The sequence below is a fragment of the Grampus griseus genome (genome assembly GCF_964374135.1).
Source record: "Grampus griseus genome assembly, chromosome: 6".
Lineage (NCBI taxonomy): Eukaryota > Metazoa > Chordata > Mammalia > Artiodactyla > Delphinidae > Grampus > Grampus griseus.
Window position 1 is genome coordinate 90,211,545 of NC_139000.1, and position 16,864 is coordinate 90,228,408.

Below are 16,864 nucleotides of genomic sequence, written 5' to 3' on the forward strand. Positions count from 1 at the left end.
CCGTAAATGGGGTGCTGGGGAAAAGGGGGGCAGAATGGAAAGGGACAACAGGGGCAGAACGGAAAACGATAGCCTGGGAAGGTGTGGTGTCCATAGCTTCGGGGTCAGAGGTGCTGCCTGGTGCAGCACCGATGACACCCGAAGCCGTAAATGGGGTGCTGGGGAAAAGTGGGGCAGAATGGAAAGGGACAACAGGGGCAGAACGGAAAACGATAGCCTGGGAAGGTGTGGTGTCCATAGCTTCGGGGTCAGAGGTGCTGCCTGCTGCAGCACCGATGACACCCGAAGCCGTAAATGGGGTGCTGGGGAAAAGGGGGGCAGAATGGAAAGGGACAACAGGGGCAGAACGGAAAACGATAGCCTGGGGAGGAGGTGTGGTGTCCATAGCTTCGGGGTCAGAGGTGCTGCCTGCTGCAGCACCGATGACACCCGAAGCCGTAAATGGGGTGCTGGGGAAATGGGGGGCAGAATGGAAAGGGACAACAGGGGCAGAACGGAAAACGATAGCCTGGGAAGGAGGTGTGGTGTCCATAGCTTTGGGGTGAGATGGGCTGCCTGCCTGATCTGAGAAAAGCGAGTGAAAGTGGGAGAGCTTCTCCCTAGCTGCTAAGTCTTCTCAAGGTCTAGCACGCACTGAACACTGGCCGGCTCAGCCTGGGTGTTGACATTGCACTGTACGTGTCACAGAGCAAGGGCGGGTCAGGGGGTGGTATGGGGGCCCCACACAAGCCCAGGCCCTGGAGAAACCCGGCCCGAGGGCAAAGAGCCCGACCCCTTGTGGGCTTTCTAGCGGCTGGGACTTGTCGCTGTGGGTGGCAGGTGTTTGGCACCGGATGGGCCACCATGCGGAGACTGTTGGGGACTGTGGAAGTCTTCTCCTCCAGAGCTCACCCTGCCTGGGCACCGGCTCTGCAGACCCCTCAGCCCTGGCTATGTATCGGCCAGCCCTTCCCCGCAACGGGGCCCAGAGGCGAGAGCCTGCCCAGAGCTGAGTGGAGGAGGCACCCAGAGTTTGCCAGGCTGTGGCCCGCCACCTCCGTGGACCTCCCCAGCTTGTCCGCGAGCCCTGGAGACAGGAGCGCCTTCTCCAGGGCTGCTGAGCTGCCAGCATCACCATGAGCCAGGCGGTGAAGGTTTCTGAGCAGGGGATGCAGAGCCCTGATGCGACTGGATGCTGCACCCCACGATGTCCCTTCCTGGCAGGTAGGTTCTTTCTTCGCTTGTTTTTCGAAATTTGGTAAAAGAACATTTAAACCTTCGACTGTTCTTCAGGGTATACAGATGGTAGTGGCTTAGCCGGGATTCGAAGCAAGCCTGTGTGATTCCAGAGCTCGTGCTCTGGACTCTGGTGCCTCCTTATCATATATGCTTCATGTGTTACTTTTAGCCCTAAGTGCCATACCTGTAATGAACACATACACTGCCCTGTAGGAGGTGTTCTTTTGTTCAACGCGTGAATTGGTCATCCACCACACTGGGTTCTAATCTCAGAAGATAGGTCAGGGACCACCAGTTGTCAGCATAGCACCATCCCACATTTCTGATTGAGGCTTGCAGCCTAGATTTGTCCCTTTGGTCTAGTTTGAAGGATCCAGGTATGTAAGGCTTATATTCTAGATAAATCAGGGGCTCTCCTGAAAGGAATTCATCAATGAATTATTCTGTATGGATTAGAAGCCAGTTTCTCTGGCCTTCCTGGAGTATATCCAGTAAGGCATCTCATTCATGTCTAGAAAGCAAATATATCATTGATTGCAACTTCAGCATGGAGCGATGTATTGGTTTAAAATAAAGTACGATCAACACAATTTGGTCATTGTGAGTATGCCGGCTGGGTCCACTCTTTACTACACATATGTAACTCTAGAGCTTCTTACGCCCCATAGAGGAGACATACTCTTGTGTGTCTAGGACAAGGGAAACATGTGTTGTTATTCAGGAGCTGGAAGCTACAGCATGACAGGAAAGAACTGAAAAATCCTGGTCTTGGTCTACACATCACTTTACCTTGTTCGAATCTTGTTTCTTTGGCTTGCTTCATTGGAGTGTCTTCTCTCTCCTGGGACTGACATTGTGTGTTATATATCAGGCATGTAACATGTAGAAGTTTCAGAACCCAGAATCATATAGATCAGTGAAAATTTATATATTTTTGTTTAAAATCTATTTAAAATCACACTGGGCATAATTCATATATTCCAAAAGTAGTTTGACCCTCTGCTCGTGAGATTCTTTTTATGGTATGTCAAAGCAAATTTGGACTTCCATCCCCAATAAACTTTGAGGTTGGAGGACACAAAAGCTTTTGCTCAGACCTAAATCCTGTCTGAAGAAAAAGGGTAACTATTATAAGCCCTTTCTAACCTCTCCAGGAGCAGAAATGATTTACAGCTATGGCATTGAACCATAATTTCTTGATCTCATTTGAGAAGAGCTCAGTAAGAAACCGTGTCTTGATTTTTGTTTGTTGGTTCCCTGTTTTCTTGTCTTGCTTACCAACAATCCACTGTAATCCATGAGTGAGTATGGCAGCAGGCTGAGTGTTCCCTGGAGCTCATTAAGTGAACGTTTTTTCCTAAAATGACTTTTGTCTCCTTGTTTTCAGCCCCTCTTCTTTCCTCTGTCCTTTACTATAACCAGGGCTCAGCAAAAGCTGCCTGGCTTTGTGCAGACCCTACTTAGGGTAGTCTTTTCTTCATTATTTTATTCATGGCCCCTCCATTTCATTGTTTGCCTTCTCGAAATGTGTTGAAATCTTTCTGTGGTTGATGACTTCCACAATGTCTTGGCTTTTATTGGTTGATTAATTTTGGTATTTCTGCAGTTTTATTTAAACATGGTTTCAGGAGGACCAGAAAGTAAATATATTTCCTAGTCTGCCATCTTGAGCTGAAAATCCCTGTGGATTTTAGCATCCAATGTTCCCATGGGTAAAAAACCCAACCTTGGCATTAATAGATGTACACTCAAGATTTCAGCTTTTCTTGAGCAATCACTAAGGATTTAATATGCGGTCACTTCTAATGGGAAAATAATAACTATCTCATGGCGTTGATTTGAGGATTAACTTAGATAATGGACAAGAAAATGCTTTGTAAGGTTTTAAAATCTATAAAAAATGTTTTTGTTATTATTTGATTTGTTGCTATTTCACCTTTAGCTGACAGTTGTTTGTGACCTTGCTTATGTGAGAAAATGCCTTCTGGTTTATTGTTTTGAAAGCCAGATGATATTTTTCAATAGCTCAATGGAAATGGCATCATTTGTGAAGTTGAAGGGTGAAGGCATAAATGTTTCTTGACATTTGAATCAACTATTGGTCTTCTGGGGCTTGTCCTTATTCTCCTGCAGTCTCTAATCAACATGGCATCCAGAGAGATCCTGTTAAAACATAAGTCAGATCATGTCACTCAAGTCTCTTCAATGGCTTCTTCACAGGAAAAGCAAAGTCCTCAAAGTGCCTCCACAGCCCTAGAAATCTGGGCCTCTGTTTCCTCTCTGACTGTTTCCTTCTCCTCTCCACTTTGCGCCCTCTGTTTTCCACACACTGACATCCTTTCTGCTCCTTGGATACTCCAAGCCCACTCTTGCCTCATTGCCTTTCCATCTGACTGTTCCCTCTGCTTGTACTATTCACTTCCCAGATATGCACCTTGCTCCCTCTCACAACCTTAGGTTCCCTCGTAAATTTTATCTTCCCCAGAAAGCCCTCAGTGATCACTTAGTTTCCGATCGCAGCCTCCTCCTACCAGCTAACCATCTCCATCCGCCTTCCCTGCTTGCTGTTTTTCTCCAGCACTTACCTGATATACTAGTTATTCTACCCATTTATTCAATTTTTATTTACGTATTTACACTTATGATTTTATATTTGCTTCTTTACTTTTGTCTCTCCCCTCAGCTCGAGAGAGGCTATATTCATCTGTGTTAATCACTGCTGTGTTTCCTGAACATGCCTAGAAAACATCCTGAAGAAGGGTGCCTGAAATTTGGTAAGGGATCCATCAGTTTTCTTGGCTGAATGAAGAAATATGTTCATAAATTACTGAACAAATCTCTGGGGTTTCTGAATTAAGGACTAATGGGAAGAGGAAGGCAAATGGTTGGGCCAGGGTACTGCAAGAAGTAGTATTTGGAGTACTCTGATAGCTATCCTAATAGATAACATTTTGTTCATTTAAATAGTTTGAACGAGAGAGCCGGGAACTAGGGACACACAGCATCGAGGTTTTATAATGCATTCCGTAGAGTTCTTTTCAAGTGTGTTCAAATATCATTGAAAATATATGCATGCATATAAACCTCTGTTACTTGATTTAGTGCTTTACAAGAGCCCCTCAAGGAAGGGGTAGTAGCAACTCTCAGTATCCTTCCTTTACGATGAGCTTACGTTATTCAAAATTACATCGTAATTTATTTGTAACTGTGAAACTAGCCTTAGTTATTTAGTAGACCCCCCCTAGAAACCTATGACGTTAATAAAACCAACAAAAATATGTTCAGTTTCCAGTGATACACACACTACAGACTCAATTATGTGTCATCCCTCTTAATGAGGGGAAGAAGTGATTTAACAAACACAGAGCAAACAGAATATGAAGTTTTGTCCTCCATTAATATTAGTAATGGATAAAGTGGGCTCCAACACCTTCAAGGTAGCTTGAGACCCATCATCTGTGTGTCATGGGCAGGGGGATGCTCGGCCAGGATGTCTTTCTCTGTCACTGAGAAAAATTTCCATAATATATAATGATACTTACTGAAACAGATATGGGGCATTTGGGTAATTAGGAATCGGTTAGCATATTTTTCCGGAAGCCTTGACTACAAAACGAAGATAGTAGATTTGGACACTTCCAGCTATGCAGAAGTTGTTTGGGTATTCATCTTTATGCCGAATGCAGTAAGCTTATTTCATCTCTGCAGCTTCCCATATACCATTTTCCCACCTCTGTTTTGTGTTTGGAAAGACTTTCAGAAATTAAAACTCAAGTTAAAAAGTGAGTGACGGGCTTCCCCGGTGGCTCAGTGGTTGAGAGTCCGCCTGCCGATGCAGGGGATACGGGTTCGTGCCCCGGTCCGGGAAGATCCCACATGCCGCGGAGCGGCTAGGCCCGTGAGCCATGGCCGCTGAGCCTGCGCGTCCGGAGCCTGTGCTCCGCAACGGGAGAGGCCACAGCAGTGAGAGGCCCGTGTACCGCAAAAAAAAGAAAAGAAAAGAAAAGAAAGTGAGTGACAACTTAAATGATATATGGACTATTTTGCTGACTTACAAGAGCATGCAGAATTAAATATGACCCAGTTGAAATGTTAATTTTATTTTAATGTGTATATTGGGGTGGAGTCTTAAAGGTGCCAGAAAACAAGCATTCACCCGTCCTGTTTGGAACTGCAGCACACAGGCACCTTCAGTTACCAGTTCTGTTCATTCCACAGAATCATCTTGGGAAAACATAACTGTTTTTTATGTACCTGGTATATATCTTAATTAGTTTGAAGAATTTCCCAAATACCTGTTAATATGTAGTTCTCCAATTCCAATCTTGCCACGTCCTGTACCAGTGACACAGCACATAGGAGTTTTATTTCTCTTTCTTTCTCTGGGTTGCTGAGAACCCAACGAGAGAACAATGGAATGGCATCAAAGAGATCAGGGTTCCTGACTCAGATTTGCCATAAAATAATAGTGTCCTCTTGGGAAAATTATAGTTATTCTAGGCCCCTTTGCTTTTCTTTACTTTGACAGAGCTGCACTAGATGACCCCAAGTAACACTGCACTCTTTGCAGTAGTAGCTTAGACGTTATTGGTTTTCTGAAACAAATGAAGACAGTGACACAGGAAACTGTGCAACATCTCTGTAACTATGTTTTCTTAGAGTTGCCTCCATTTTACAGATGATAAGGTGGCTGAGCACAGAAGTAGGTGTTTTGACCAGAGGTTCCAGAGTAGATGGAACTGAACCACAAGTTTCCTTCATTCCTGAAGCTCACTTAGCCAAAACATAGGCTTCTGAATATTAAGCTGTAAAGCATATTATCAGTATGCTTTAAAAGAAGCGGTTCTTCTAGGATTTCTAATTACTAGCAGGCGGTTTTGAAATTCTTAGAAGATCATCTAATTTTGTGAGATTTACAGCTCTCTTTTCCTGTCAAGCAAGTTGTATTAGTGCCAGACAATCACCTGAGCTTCTGGATGCTTCTCTGAACCTCTTGAATTTTTCTTCTTGCTATCTGAAATTCATGCCAGATAAGCCTTTTTGTAGAGAGCATGTACAGACTTGTCTATTTTCATATAAGAAAGCGATGCAGTGAGCCAGGTCGGGGCTTAAGCCCTCATTCTCAGAGTGGTGTTGAGCTCCTGGTGAAATATTATCATCATTTCCTCAGAATAGAAAAGCAGTTATCTCAAGTTTTTAATGCCATTAACTATTTATACATTTATGTATAATACATACATTTATTGTACCTACGAGGTGTGCTCTCTTTGGGAAGTACAAAGCTATTTGAGACGTAAGTTGTTTGTTTGTTTTCCCACAAATACTGTGACCCTTTGAGCAGGAAGGTCTATGTTTTACTAACATCTAGAACAAGCAGCTAACACGGTGTCTAAGATGTAGTCAATAAATATGAAATAGGTAAATGAACACATTTCTAAGGAAGGGCCAGGACATGAACAAATAGAAAATTTTCATTTTCAGTCACAAAGCCACAACAGACATAAAAATGATACAGACAACAAAGTGCTACGGTCATTCAAAGAAGGCATAGAGTTGATACAACAAGGATCTCCTCTATGGCACAGGGAACTGTACTCAATATTTTGTAATAACTTATAAGGGAAAAGAATCTGAAAACGGAATCACTGTGCTGTACACCTGAAACGGACACGACATTGAAAATCAACTATATTTCAATTAAAACCCAAACCAACAGACAACAGCAACAACAAAAAACCAGAGAGGTCATAGAAGTTCTTATGAGATTCCAGAAGAGAAGCGAAGCCAAATGAGGACGGGAGAGGAGGCTTTTGAATCAGTTCAGAGGAGAAGTCACAGAGGAACGAGTCTTTGATCTGAACTTGAGATTAAGATTAAGATGAATTAATCTGAATTAATTAAGATTGCAACACAGGGATATTACAGATGAAGGTAATCACATAAACTTACTCTACTGAAACTTGCAGAGGTTATGAGTGTTGTTCAAGATCCCAAAGCAAGTGCATTGTGGAATCAGAATTTTAAGTGAGGCCTAATGAACTAAAAACAAAGAAACACAGAAACAAGCCCTTCCTGTGACACCACGTTGCCTTTGAAGTCGTTTTTCTTTGGCGGGTTGGCAGAAACTGGTTCCAGTGTTTCTTGCAGGAATGACTGGCCACAGGACTGGGCGTCGTAGCTTCCTGCCAGGCGGCCGAAGGTCGCAGGCAGGTGGGTCACTGGGACACACGCGGAGGGGCTCCTGCCCGGCTCCCTGGCCGCTCAGTGCCCCTGCCCCAGAGCGGGGGTGGGGGCCCCAAAGCAGCCTTGTCTGAGTCCCCTGCCACTAGAGAGAGTATTGGCCCAACACTTGTAGAAAACGGGGACCTTGCTGGCAGTTCAGTGGAGGGACACAAATAAATCTTTGCCGACTTTCTGCTGAAGCTCACGAGGGTTCACTCCTAAGCCTCTTACAAGGTCAGCTGCCGAGGCTGCGAGAGATGAGTCGGGGCTCGCGCTCCACCACGGGGAGATCGCTGGTTAAAGCGCTCACGAGGGAGTGAACCGCGTGTCCGCACCGACACGCACGGGCAGACCTCGTCGATGCCTTCTGTTCGGGGTATGAAGCCCTCTCCTGCCTCTTCCAGGCTCTCTAGAAAGCATGTGCAGAGCCTCCCACCCCACCCTCGGACTCCGCGGGCCACAGCTGGAGGGACCAGCCAAGGAACCGTGGCAGGAAGAGGCCAGAGGTCAGCGGGCCTCGGCCGGAGCCCGTCAGTCGGTCCCCATTCACACACCACCAGACGATCCTCTTGACCTGGGCAGTAGCCGCCAACCGACCGCTGAGGTGAGCCCGGTGCGCGCTTGGCTACCTGGCATGGCTGGGAACCCCAGGATCTCCTGGCAGAGGCGGGCATTCTCCTGGGCCGGGTCCGCGGGCGTCTGCGTGTGCAGGGCCTGAACCACCTTGGCCAGGACGATCTGGCACAGGTTGAAGAGGCCTGGGGGGCGGGAGGAAGGAGACGGGGGGCTGGCACCGTGTCCAGGCCGCGCTTTCCAGCCGGGCAGACCGGAAGCCCCCTTCCCTTCCCTCGGTCCGGCCGCATCTGGGTTGGCCTCCTGGGACTTGATGAGCTTGTCCAGCAGCTCCTGAGGGACGGTGCTGCCCGTGCCCCACCAAGACTGGCAGCAGCGCCAGGGCCTCCCAGGGCACGGCGCCCCCGGCCCCAGAGCCTTCCCTCTGGTTCTCGTCACCGGCTGTCACCAGACTTGCATGCAACGTTCTTTTCTTTTCTCTTGTCGTCTTTACGTCCCTCAGCCACGCAACGCGGTGAAGCCCTGACGCTCGCTGCCGCGTCGATACACCCCGAGAACACGATGCTCAGCGAGAGAAGTCATACACAGAAGGACACACAGGGCGTGACCCCACTGAGGAGAAACGTCCAGAGCAGGTAGATCCACAGAGTCAGCGAGTGGGTTCCTGGTTGTCAGGGGCTGGCGAGGGGACGGAGTGATAGCTAAGGGCGTGAGGGACATTTTCGGGGTGACGGAAATGGTCCAAAGCAGTAGTGACGTCTGTACAGCTCAGTAAACTGTCCCCACATGCCCCGGTGCAGCCTGTGAGAGCATCGCGCTCAGGATGAAGGGCTGACCACAGGAAGACTGAACGAGCAGTGGGTCCTGGGCCCAGACGCTCAGCTGGCGCCCCCCACGTGGGGAAGTCACGGGGACTTGCTGAGCCTCCACGGAGACTGGCAGCAGCCCCCGAGCTCACAGGGCACTGCGCCCCCGGCCCCAGAGCCTTCCCTCTGGTTCTCATCACCGGCTGTCAGCAGACTTGCAGGCAACATTCCTTTCTTTTCTTTTGTCTTTTTCCAAGGCAACTCTTGAGTGCATGTATTTAACATGCAGGGAACCAGCCCTGACTCCTTGATCTGGGTCTTCCAGCCTCTAGAGCCTCGAGGACATCCATTTCCGTTATTTATGCGCCCAGTGCCTGGGGTCTGATGATGGAAGCTGACACCGAGGGCGTCACCACGTGCGGGGTGATGTCAGTGGAAGAATCCCATGGCGAGGGCCTGCCTGAGGACCACGCACGCCCGGGCCCTCCCCGCCCCCTGCCTGCAGCCCTGCGCCTGGGAGCGGAGCTGGTGCATCGCGTGCCCGACGTCGTGGAAGTTGGTCTCCCGCTCATCATGCTGCAGCAGGGAGGGCAGGTTGGGCGTAGGCTTGGTGAAGTTGGCCACCATGGCCGCGATGGCGATCTGGCAGCTCCCATCGTGCTGTAGGCAGCCCGGCTGCAGGCCGAAGCAGGCCGCGTGCCCGGACTTCCCCACCCTGCGGAGGGACGTGGATGGGGCCCCGCTTCCACAGAGGAGCCCCGGCCCACGGCCGACAGGTTCCCCCACACACGCACCGAGGATAGAGATCAGGTAGAACTTGCCGATGGATGACCTTGCCCGAGGCCGCGTCCCAGACCGTTTAGAGCCTCACGTCTTCGTGACACATGCTGGTGCCCTCCTCCAGGTCGAAGGTCAGCCCCAGCAGCTCCTGGGAGATGCCCAGCAGCCCGCGTGTGAGCGCCTGCATGGGGAAAGCCTCATTGAGCAGGTACTGGTTCACGTGGTAGCGCGTCTCCTCCCCCGGTTCATGTAGTAGCGCAGGTCCCAGGCGTTGATGGGACCCTCAAAGTGCAGGCCCCGCCTCTGGCACTCGGCCTTCTTTAGCTCCAGGATCACGGCTGCTCCTGCTCCCCGAGGGGCTTCAGCTTCTGGGCCAGCTCACCTGCGGGCGGAGGGGAGAGGCGCGGCTACGTCCCTGGGGCGGCCCCCCAGCCACCCCCGACCCCGCGCCCCTCGAGGCAGAATGAAGGGTCTGGGAAGGTGACCCCCAAGGGCTGACACAGTGGGGTCTCCGGTCAAGGTCCGCCTGACCCCGTCCCCACTGGGACTCAGGGGGAGGCGGTGTTACCTAGGACAGTGGCCACCACCTGGCTGGTCTTGTCCATGTTCATCTCCAGCACGGAGTCAGCATGCGTGCGGAACCCCAGCAGGCGGGACTTCAGGGCCTGCAGCCTCACCAGCTCCCTGAGGATCACGCAGTTCTCCTGGAACCCAGAGACGGAAGGCGCTGGGGACCGAGGGCCACGGCCTCCCCGCGGGCCCCGGGCCAGGTCTCTGCAGGCGGGCAGGGCTCCCAGGCCACTGGCGGGCACAGCCAATCCCCCTCCCTCCTCCTCCTGGCCCGGATTTCTAGACACTTTGGTGCTGTCCTAACACATGGTCTTTATTAACACAGGTCCTTTTGGAACCAGAAACGGCATGAACGTGATGGGCTCTAAGGCCAAGGGCAGGAAGAAATGCGGCCAGTCTTTCCAGGAGCCACCAAGGGGCCTCCCCGGGCTCAACAAGACAAACACGGCTGCCGTGCAGACAGTGGCTCAACCCCATGGCGCCCGAACACCCAGCCCCTGGACGGTGAGACAGCTGTTGCTGCAGGTGGCCCGTGGCTCACTGATGAGGCCCAGCCCCAGGCGTACGCCACCTTCTCTGGGGCCACCTCTCCGGTCTGCAGTGGGGTTCTCCTGGGAGCCCCCAGTCACCACGGGACCAGCGTGGCCTGTCTGTAGCCCAAGAAGGTGGGGACACAAGACTGTCCCCCGTGCCCCCCGCATCACCCGCGAGGCCGAGCGAGCACCAGTGGTGTCTGCGGGGAAGATGAAGGGCTCACGCACAGCCCCCATCTACAGAAGCACAGACTGCAGCCACCTGCGCTATGGAACAAACACAAGTGTCCACGCAGGACCCGATGTCTGACTGTCAAGGCCATGCCTGGGCCACGGTGAGAAGGTGCATCCCCCATGCAAGCCACAGAGAGGGGATGGGGGGGCCATCTGCGATTCTGAGCTCATCGGGCATCACCCCAGAGGGAGAGGGAGAGGGAGAGAGGTAGACAGAAGTACAGAGGGAGAGAAAGAGAGAGGGAGGGAGAGACGTCTCTCCCTTCCCTGGGGGTTCTCTAGTGCAGCCAAGGCTGAAAACCACTGCATTTTGGGAGATGGGTCCTCGTGGAAGAGTTAGATAGTAGCTCAATGGCATTATCGACACATACTAAAAAGGCCCCAGATCTTGGGGAGTCAGGGAGGGGAGTGTCGGCTGCCTCGTAAACGGGGAGAGATTGGGCATCAGGGGAGGTGTCTGTGCAGCCTGCGCCCAGGGCCCCGCAGACTTCATCTCCCAGCGGTGGTCCTGGGCTGGAAGTCAGCGGGGAGGTCAGGCTGTCCAAGCATCAACGTTGACTTCAGGGCTGATCTAAAAGGCGCCTGGTGTTTGTTGAAGCAGAGAAAAGAGAAAGCAGTAGGGAGAGGATGGGAGTGGGAGGGGGAGGGAGCCCCCCTCCTCAGCACTTCTACCGCTCTCCCTCTCTCTCTCCCTTTCTCCCTCTCTCCCTCTACCTCGCTGCCTCTCCCTCTCCCTCCATCTCTCCCCCTGCCTCTCTCCCTCCCTCTCTCCCTGTCCCTCTCTCTCTCTCCCTCTTTCCCTCCCCCTCTCCCTCTCCCCCTTTCCCTCTCCCTCTCTCCTCCCTCTCTCCCTTCCTCTCTTCCTGTCCCTGCTTCCCTGTTCCGCACGCTCTGGCTCTACCTCTTTCCCTCTCCCTCTCCCTCAACCTCCTTCCCTCTCTGGAGAGGGAAGGAGGTGGAGGGAGAGGGAGAGAGAGATGGAGAGGGAGGGGGGAGAGGGAGAGAGAGATGGAGAGGGAGGGGGGAGAGGGAGAGAGAGATGGAGAGGGAGGGGGGAGAGGGAGAGAGATGGAGAGGGAGGGGGAGAGGGAGAGAGAGATGGAGAGGGAGGGGGGAGAGGGAGAGAGAGGGGGGAGAGGGAGAGGGGGGAGTGGGAGAGAGTGATGGAGGGAGCAAAAGATGTCTCTCCCTCCCTCTCTCCCTCTCCCTCCCTCCTTCTCCTCCCTCTCCCTCTCGCTCCAACTCTCCTTCTCCCTCCGTCTCTCCATCTCCCTCACTCCCTCCCAGAGAGGCAGAGATAAGGCAGAGGGAGAGAGGGAGAGGGAGAGATGGAGGGAGAGGGAGAGGGAGGAAGAGGTAGAGGGAGGGAGAGGGAGAGGGAGAGAGGGAGAGAGAAAGAGGTCTCTTCCTCCCTCCCTCTCCCTCTCTCCTCCTTCTCTCCCTCTCTCCCTCTCCCTCTCTCTCTCCCTGTCCCTGTTTCCCTGTTCTGATCTCCCTCTCCCTCTCTCCCTCTCCCTTGTCTCTGCCTCTCCCTCCATCTCTCCCTCCCTGAGAGGGAGTGAGGGTGAGGGAGAGATGGAGGGAGAGGGAGTGACAGAGGGAGGAAGAGGGAGAGAGGAAGGGAAAGGGCGAGGGAAGGAGAGGGGGAGACGGAGGGAGGGTGAGAGAGGGAGAGTCGGAGGAGAGAGGGAGAGGGAGGGAAGAAGAGACCATATTCCCTCTCCCAGTCTCCCTCTCTCTCTCTCTCTCTCTCTCTCTCTCTCTCTCTCTCTCTCTCCCCCCCCCCCGTCCCTCTCTCTCTCATCCTCTCTCCCTCTCCCTCCATCTCTCCCTCTCCCTCTCTCCCTCTCCCTTATCTCTGCCTCTCCCTCCATCTCTCCCTATGTGGGAAGGAGTGAGGGAGATGGAGACATGGAGGGAGAGGGAGAGTTGGTGGAAGAGGGAGAGGGAGGAGAAGGAGAGAGGGAGGGAGAGAGGGAGAGACATCTTCGCTCCCTCCCTCTATCCCTCTCTCCCTTTCCCCCCTCTCCCTCCCTCTCCTCCCTCCCTCTTGTGCTCTCCCTCTCCCTCTTTCCCTTTCCCTCTCCCTCCACCTTCTTCCGTCTCTGGAGAGGGAAGGAGGTGGAGGGAGAGGGAGAGGGAAAGAGGGAGAGGGAGAGCGGAACAGGGAAACAGGGACAGGGAGAGAGGGAGGGAGAGGGAGAGAAGGAGGACAGAGGGAGAGGGAGGGAGGAAGAGACCTCTTTCCCTCTCCCTCTCCCCCCCCCTCCTCTCCATATCTCTCTCCCTCTCTTCCTCTCCCTCCGTCTCCCTCCATCTCTCCCTCTCCCTCTCTCCCTCGTCTCTGCCTCTCCATCTCTCCGTCTCTGGGAAGGAGTGAGGGAGATGGAGACATGGAGGGAGAGGGAGAGTTGGTGGAAGAGGGAGAGGGAGAAGAAGGAGAGAGGGAGGGAGAGAGGGAGAGACATCTTCGCTCCCTCCCTCTATCCCTCTCTCCCTTCCCCCCTCTCCCTCCCTCTCCCCCCTCCCTCTCCTGCTCTCCCTCTCCCTCTTTCCCTCTCCCTCTCCCTCCACCTCCTTCCGTCTCTGGAGAGGGAAGGAGGTGGAGGGAGAGGGAGAGGGAAAGAGGGAGAGGGAGAGCGGAACAGGGAAACAGGGACAGGGAGAGAGGGAGGGAGAGGGAGAGAAGGAGGACAGAGGGAGAGGGAGGGAGGAAGAGACCTCTTTCCCTCTCCCTCTCCCCCCCCTCTCTCCCTCTCCTCTCCATATCTCTCTCCCTCTCTTCCTCTCCCTCCCTCTCCCTCCATCTCTCCCTCTCCCTCTCTCCCTCTCCCTTGTCTCTGCCTTTCCATCTCTCCGTCTCTGGGAGGGAGTGAGGGAGATGGAGAGATGGAGGGAGCGGGAGAGTTGGAGGGAGAGGGAGAGGGAGGAGAAGGAGGGAGGGAGAGGGATAGAGGGAGGGAGAGGGAGAGAGGGAGAGGGAGGGAGAGAGGGATAGAGGGAGGGAGGGAGAGAGGGATAGAGGGAGGGTGGGAGAGAGGGATAAAGGGAGGGAGGGATAGAGGGAGGGAGAGACGTCTTTCGCTCCTTCCCTCTATCCCTCTCTCCCTCTCCTCCCTCTCTCTCTCTCTCCCCCCCTCCTGCTCTCTCTCCCTGTCCCTCCACCTCCTTCCCTCTCCAGAGAGGGAAGGAGGTGGAGGGACAGGGAGAGGGAAAGAGGTAGAGGGAGGGCGTGCGGAACAGGGAAACAGGGACAGGGAGAGAGGAAGGGAGAGAGGGACAGGGAAGAGGGACGGGGGAGGCGGGAGAGAGACGGGGGAGACAGAGGAGGTAGAGGGAGGGGGAGGGGAGAGGGAGAGGGATGTGGGAGAGCGAGGGGGAGACGGAGGTGGAGAGGGAGTTGGGAGAGGGTCGGGGAGAGGGACGGGGAGGGGGGAGAGGGAGGGGGGGAGGGAGAGAGGGAAAGAGAGTGACGCAGAGGAAAGAGGGAGAGGGAAGAGAGAGAGAGAGGGGGACAGAGGGAGAGGGAGAGAGGGAGGGGGAGAGGGACGAGAGGAAGCAGGGAGAAAAGAGAGAAAGAACACACCATGTACATTTCTGTCAAATGACACCGGGGATCCTTACACAACCAGGAGAAAATAACACAGCGAGGCTCTTTCTCAGCTGGAACTGGAACTGCAGATGGGGCGAAACACCACCAGGGTGGCCACACATGTCCAGCTGCCGCCCCAGCCCCCTGAGTCTGGTCACCAGGGCTCTTGAGTGTTTGCTCCAGGGACCTGGGGTTCACCCTGTCACCCTGGAGGTCGGGCCTAGACAGCAGGGCCCCGGGCTGGACACATAGGGGGAAAAGCATCCCCACAGGACAGCTTGTGCGAGCCGATTCAGCTGCGAGATTCTAGAGGCCCGGGATCACCCTGTGGCCCATGAAACCCAGGAGCCAGGAGGGTCTTGCATGGGGATTCCTGTCCGTTGGACTGTAACGTTTATGTAAGGAATCTTGGAAACAGTGGTAACAAGAGTGAATTCGAACGAGCTTTAGGATATTATGGACCACTCCGAAGTGTGTGGGTTGCTAAAAACCCTCCCGGCTTCGCTCTTGTTGAAAATGAAGATCCCCGAGATGCAGCGGATGCTGTCTGAGAACTAGACGGGAGAACACTCTGTGGCTGCCGAGTAAGAGTGGACCTGTCCAATGGGGAAAGGAGAAGTCGAGATCGTGGCCGCCTCCTTCTTGGGGTCGTCGCCCTCGAGATGATTATCGGAGGAGGAGTCCTCCCCCTCACCACAGATGTCCAAGACGGAGAAGCTTCTCCCGCAGCCAGAGCAGGTCCCTTTAGTAGATATAGGAGAAGAGAGAGATCACTGTCCCAGGAGAGAAATCGCAAGCCGTCCCGATCTTTCTCTAGGTCTCCTAGCCGATCCAGGTCAAATGAAAGGAAATAGCAGACCACTTTGCAAGAGGAGTGGTGCACAGGAAATAACTTCATTTGACAGGAGTATGTACAGAAAATTCAAGTTTCGTTTGAGACTTCCGAAGCTTGATGCACTTTTTAAATGTTTTAGCTGTTCACATTTGTTTGTCTCTTGGGACAGTGACACATAAAGGTGTCATTCTCTATGGTTTGAAATGGGTCATATGAGGCATGTAATATGCAGAATTGTTTCTTTACAATGTTCTCTTAAGCAAAATTGAATTTGCTTTGAATTTTTGGTCTTGCCTAGACTGAGAATAAAACTCTAACTCCTGCCCACCTAAAGTGTGATGTTTATTATTATGGAAGCAACACTGGCAAACATTGAAAAGACTTTCTGTAGCTGGGATATGGTATGCAGCTGTAGTTAAGCAAGCAGTCTTTAAAAGGTGCTGTGAACACAAGCCAGCAGGTAGAAATGAAAGCCGCACCCTTACCCTAGATTAGAGGTTTAAGAATTCCACTAGTCTTCACACTGGACAAGAGGTTGTCCAGTGAGTTTAGAATCTAAGAAGTTTCAAGGAAGTTAGTTTCCCTTTGAGTTAGGTCATAAGTCCCCTCTGTGATTGCCGTACATGAATACATAGCTCTTTGTAATGTTTTTTGGAAGTTGAGATGATCAAGATACCAATGTCTTGCCAGATGAAGAGTATATTGTAGAGCTGAACTTTGAGTTACTGTGCAATTTTTTTTCATGCTGTCATTCGTAATATGTTTTGTGAGACTCCTTGGGATTAAAGTTTTGGTTCCAAAAGGAACAAAGAAAAAAAAAAGGATCCACCTGCCAATGCAGGGGACACGGGTCCGAGCCCTGGTCCGGGAAGATCCCCTGTGCCGCAGATCAACTAAGCTCATGGGCCACAACTATTGAGCCTGTGCTCTAGATCCTGGGAGCCACAACTACTGAGCCGCCATGCCACAACTACAGAAGCCCGCACAGCTAGAGCCCGTGCTCCGAAACAAAAGAAGCCACTGTAATGAGAAGCACGTGCCCGCAACAAAGAGGAGCCCCTGCTCGCCGCAACTAGAGAAAGCCCGTGTGCAGCAATGAAGACCCAACGCAGCAAAAAAAAAAAAAAAGACGATACCGGCCAGGTGATCAAGGGTAAAATTGTTTGTCACAAGTCCCGTTGATGGGGTGTATCCTTGATGTGTGTATCCTTGATGGTGTGTATCCTTGATGATGTGACCTGAGGAGAATGACATTTTTATCTGTGTCTGGATCTTCCGCCCCAAACCCCGTAACTCCAGCCCAACCATAAGAAAAACATCAGAAAACCAACAGACAAACAAATTGAGGGACAAAATACCTGACCAGTCCTCCTCAAAACTTTCAAGGTATTAAAACCCAGGGATGTCTGAGAAATGTCACAGCCCAGAGGAGACTGGGACAGAAAAAGGATGTTAGGGGAAAGCTAGGGAAATTCTAGTAAAGTGCGGACTTTAGTTAATA

The 16,864-nt window shown here is 52.2% G+C and overlaps 1 protein-coding gene and 1 pseudogene across 2 annotated transcripts in view; both read left to right on the forward strand.

Moving 5' to 3' along the window:
• The window catches only part of LOC309824465 (uncharacterized protein), a 41,587-nt gene extending 30,855 nt beyond the window's left edge, over positions 1 to 10,732 (forward strand). Inside the window, exons 7-15 of the mRNA XM_082657373.1 lie at positions 885 to 1,203; positions 3,902 to 3,992; positions 4,971 to 5,228; positions 6,700 to 7,428; positions 7,845 to 8,044; positions 8,516 to 8,648; positions 9,077 to 9,629; positions 9,724 to 9,807; positions 10,495 to 10,732. Coding sequence (XP_082513499.1) covers positions 9,265 to 9,629; positions 9,724 to 9,807; positions 10,495 to 10,537 — 492 coding nt within the window. The 5' untranslated portion in view covers positions 885 to 1,203; positions 3,902 to 3,992; positions 4,971 to 5,228; ... (2 more) ...; positions 8,516 to 8,648; positions 9,077 to 9,264 and the 3' untranslated portion in view covers positions 10,538 to 10,732. The remainder of the gene's footprint in view (positions 1 to 884; positions 1,204 to 3,901; positions 3,993 to 4,970; positions 5,229 to 6,699; positions 7,429 to 7,844; positions 8,045 to 8,515; positions 8,649 to 9,076; positions 9,630 to 9,723; positions 9,808 to 10,494) is intronic.
• Positions 10,733 to 10,913: 181 nt separating this feature from the next.
• Positions 10,914 to 15,690, forward strand: LOC309824190 (serine/arginine-rich splicing factor 3-like; annotated as a pseudogene). Its single transcript has 2 exons — positions 10,914 to 10,986; positions 14,874 to 15,690. The product of its transcript is annotated as a serine/arginine-rich splicing factor 3-like (transcript).
• Positions 15,691 to 16,864: the final 1,174 nt, after the last annotated feature.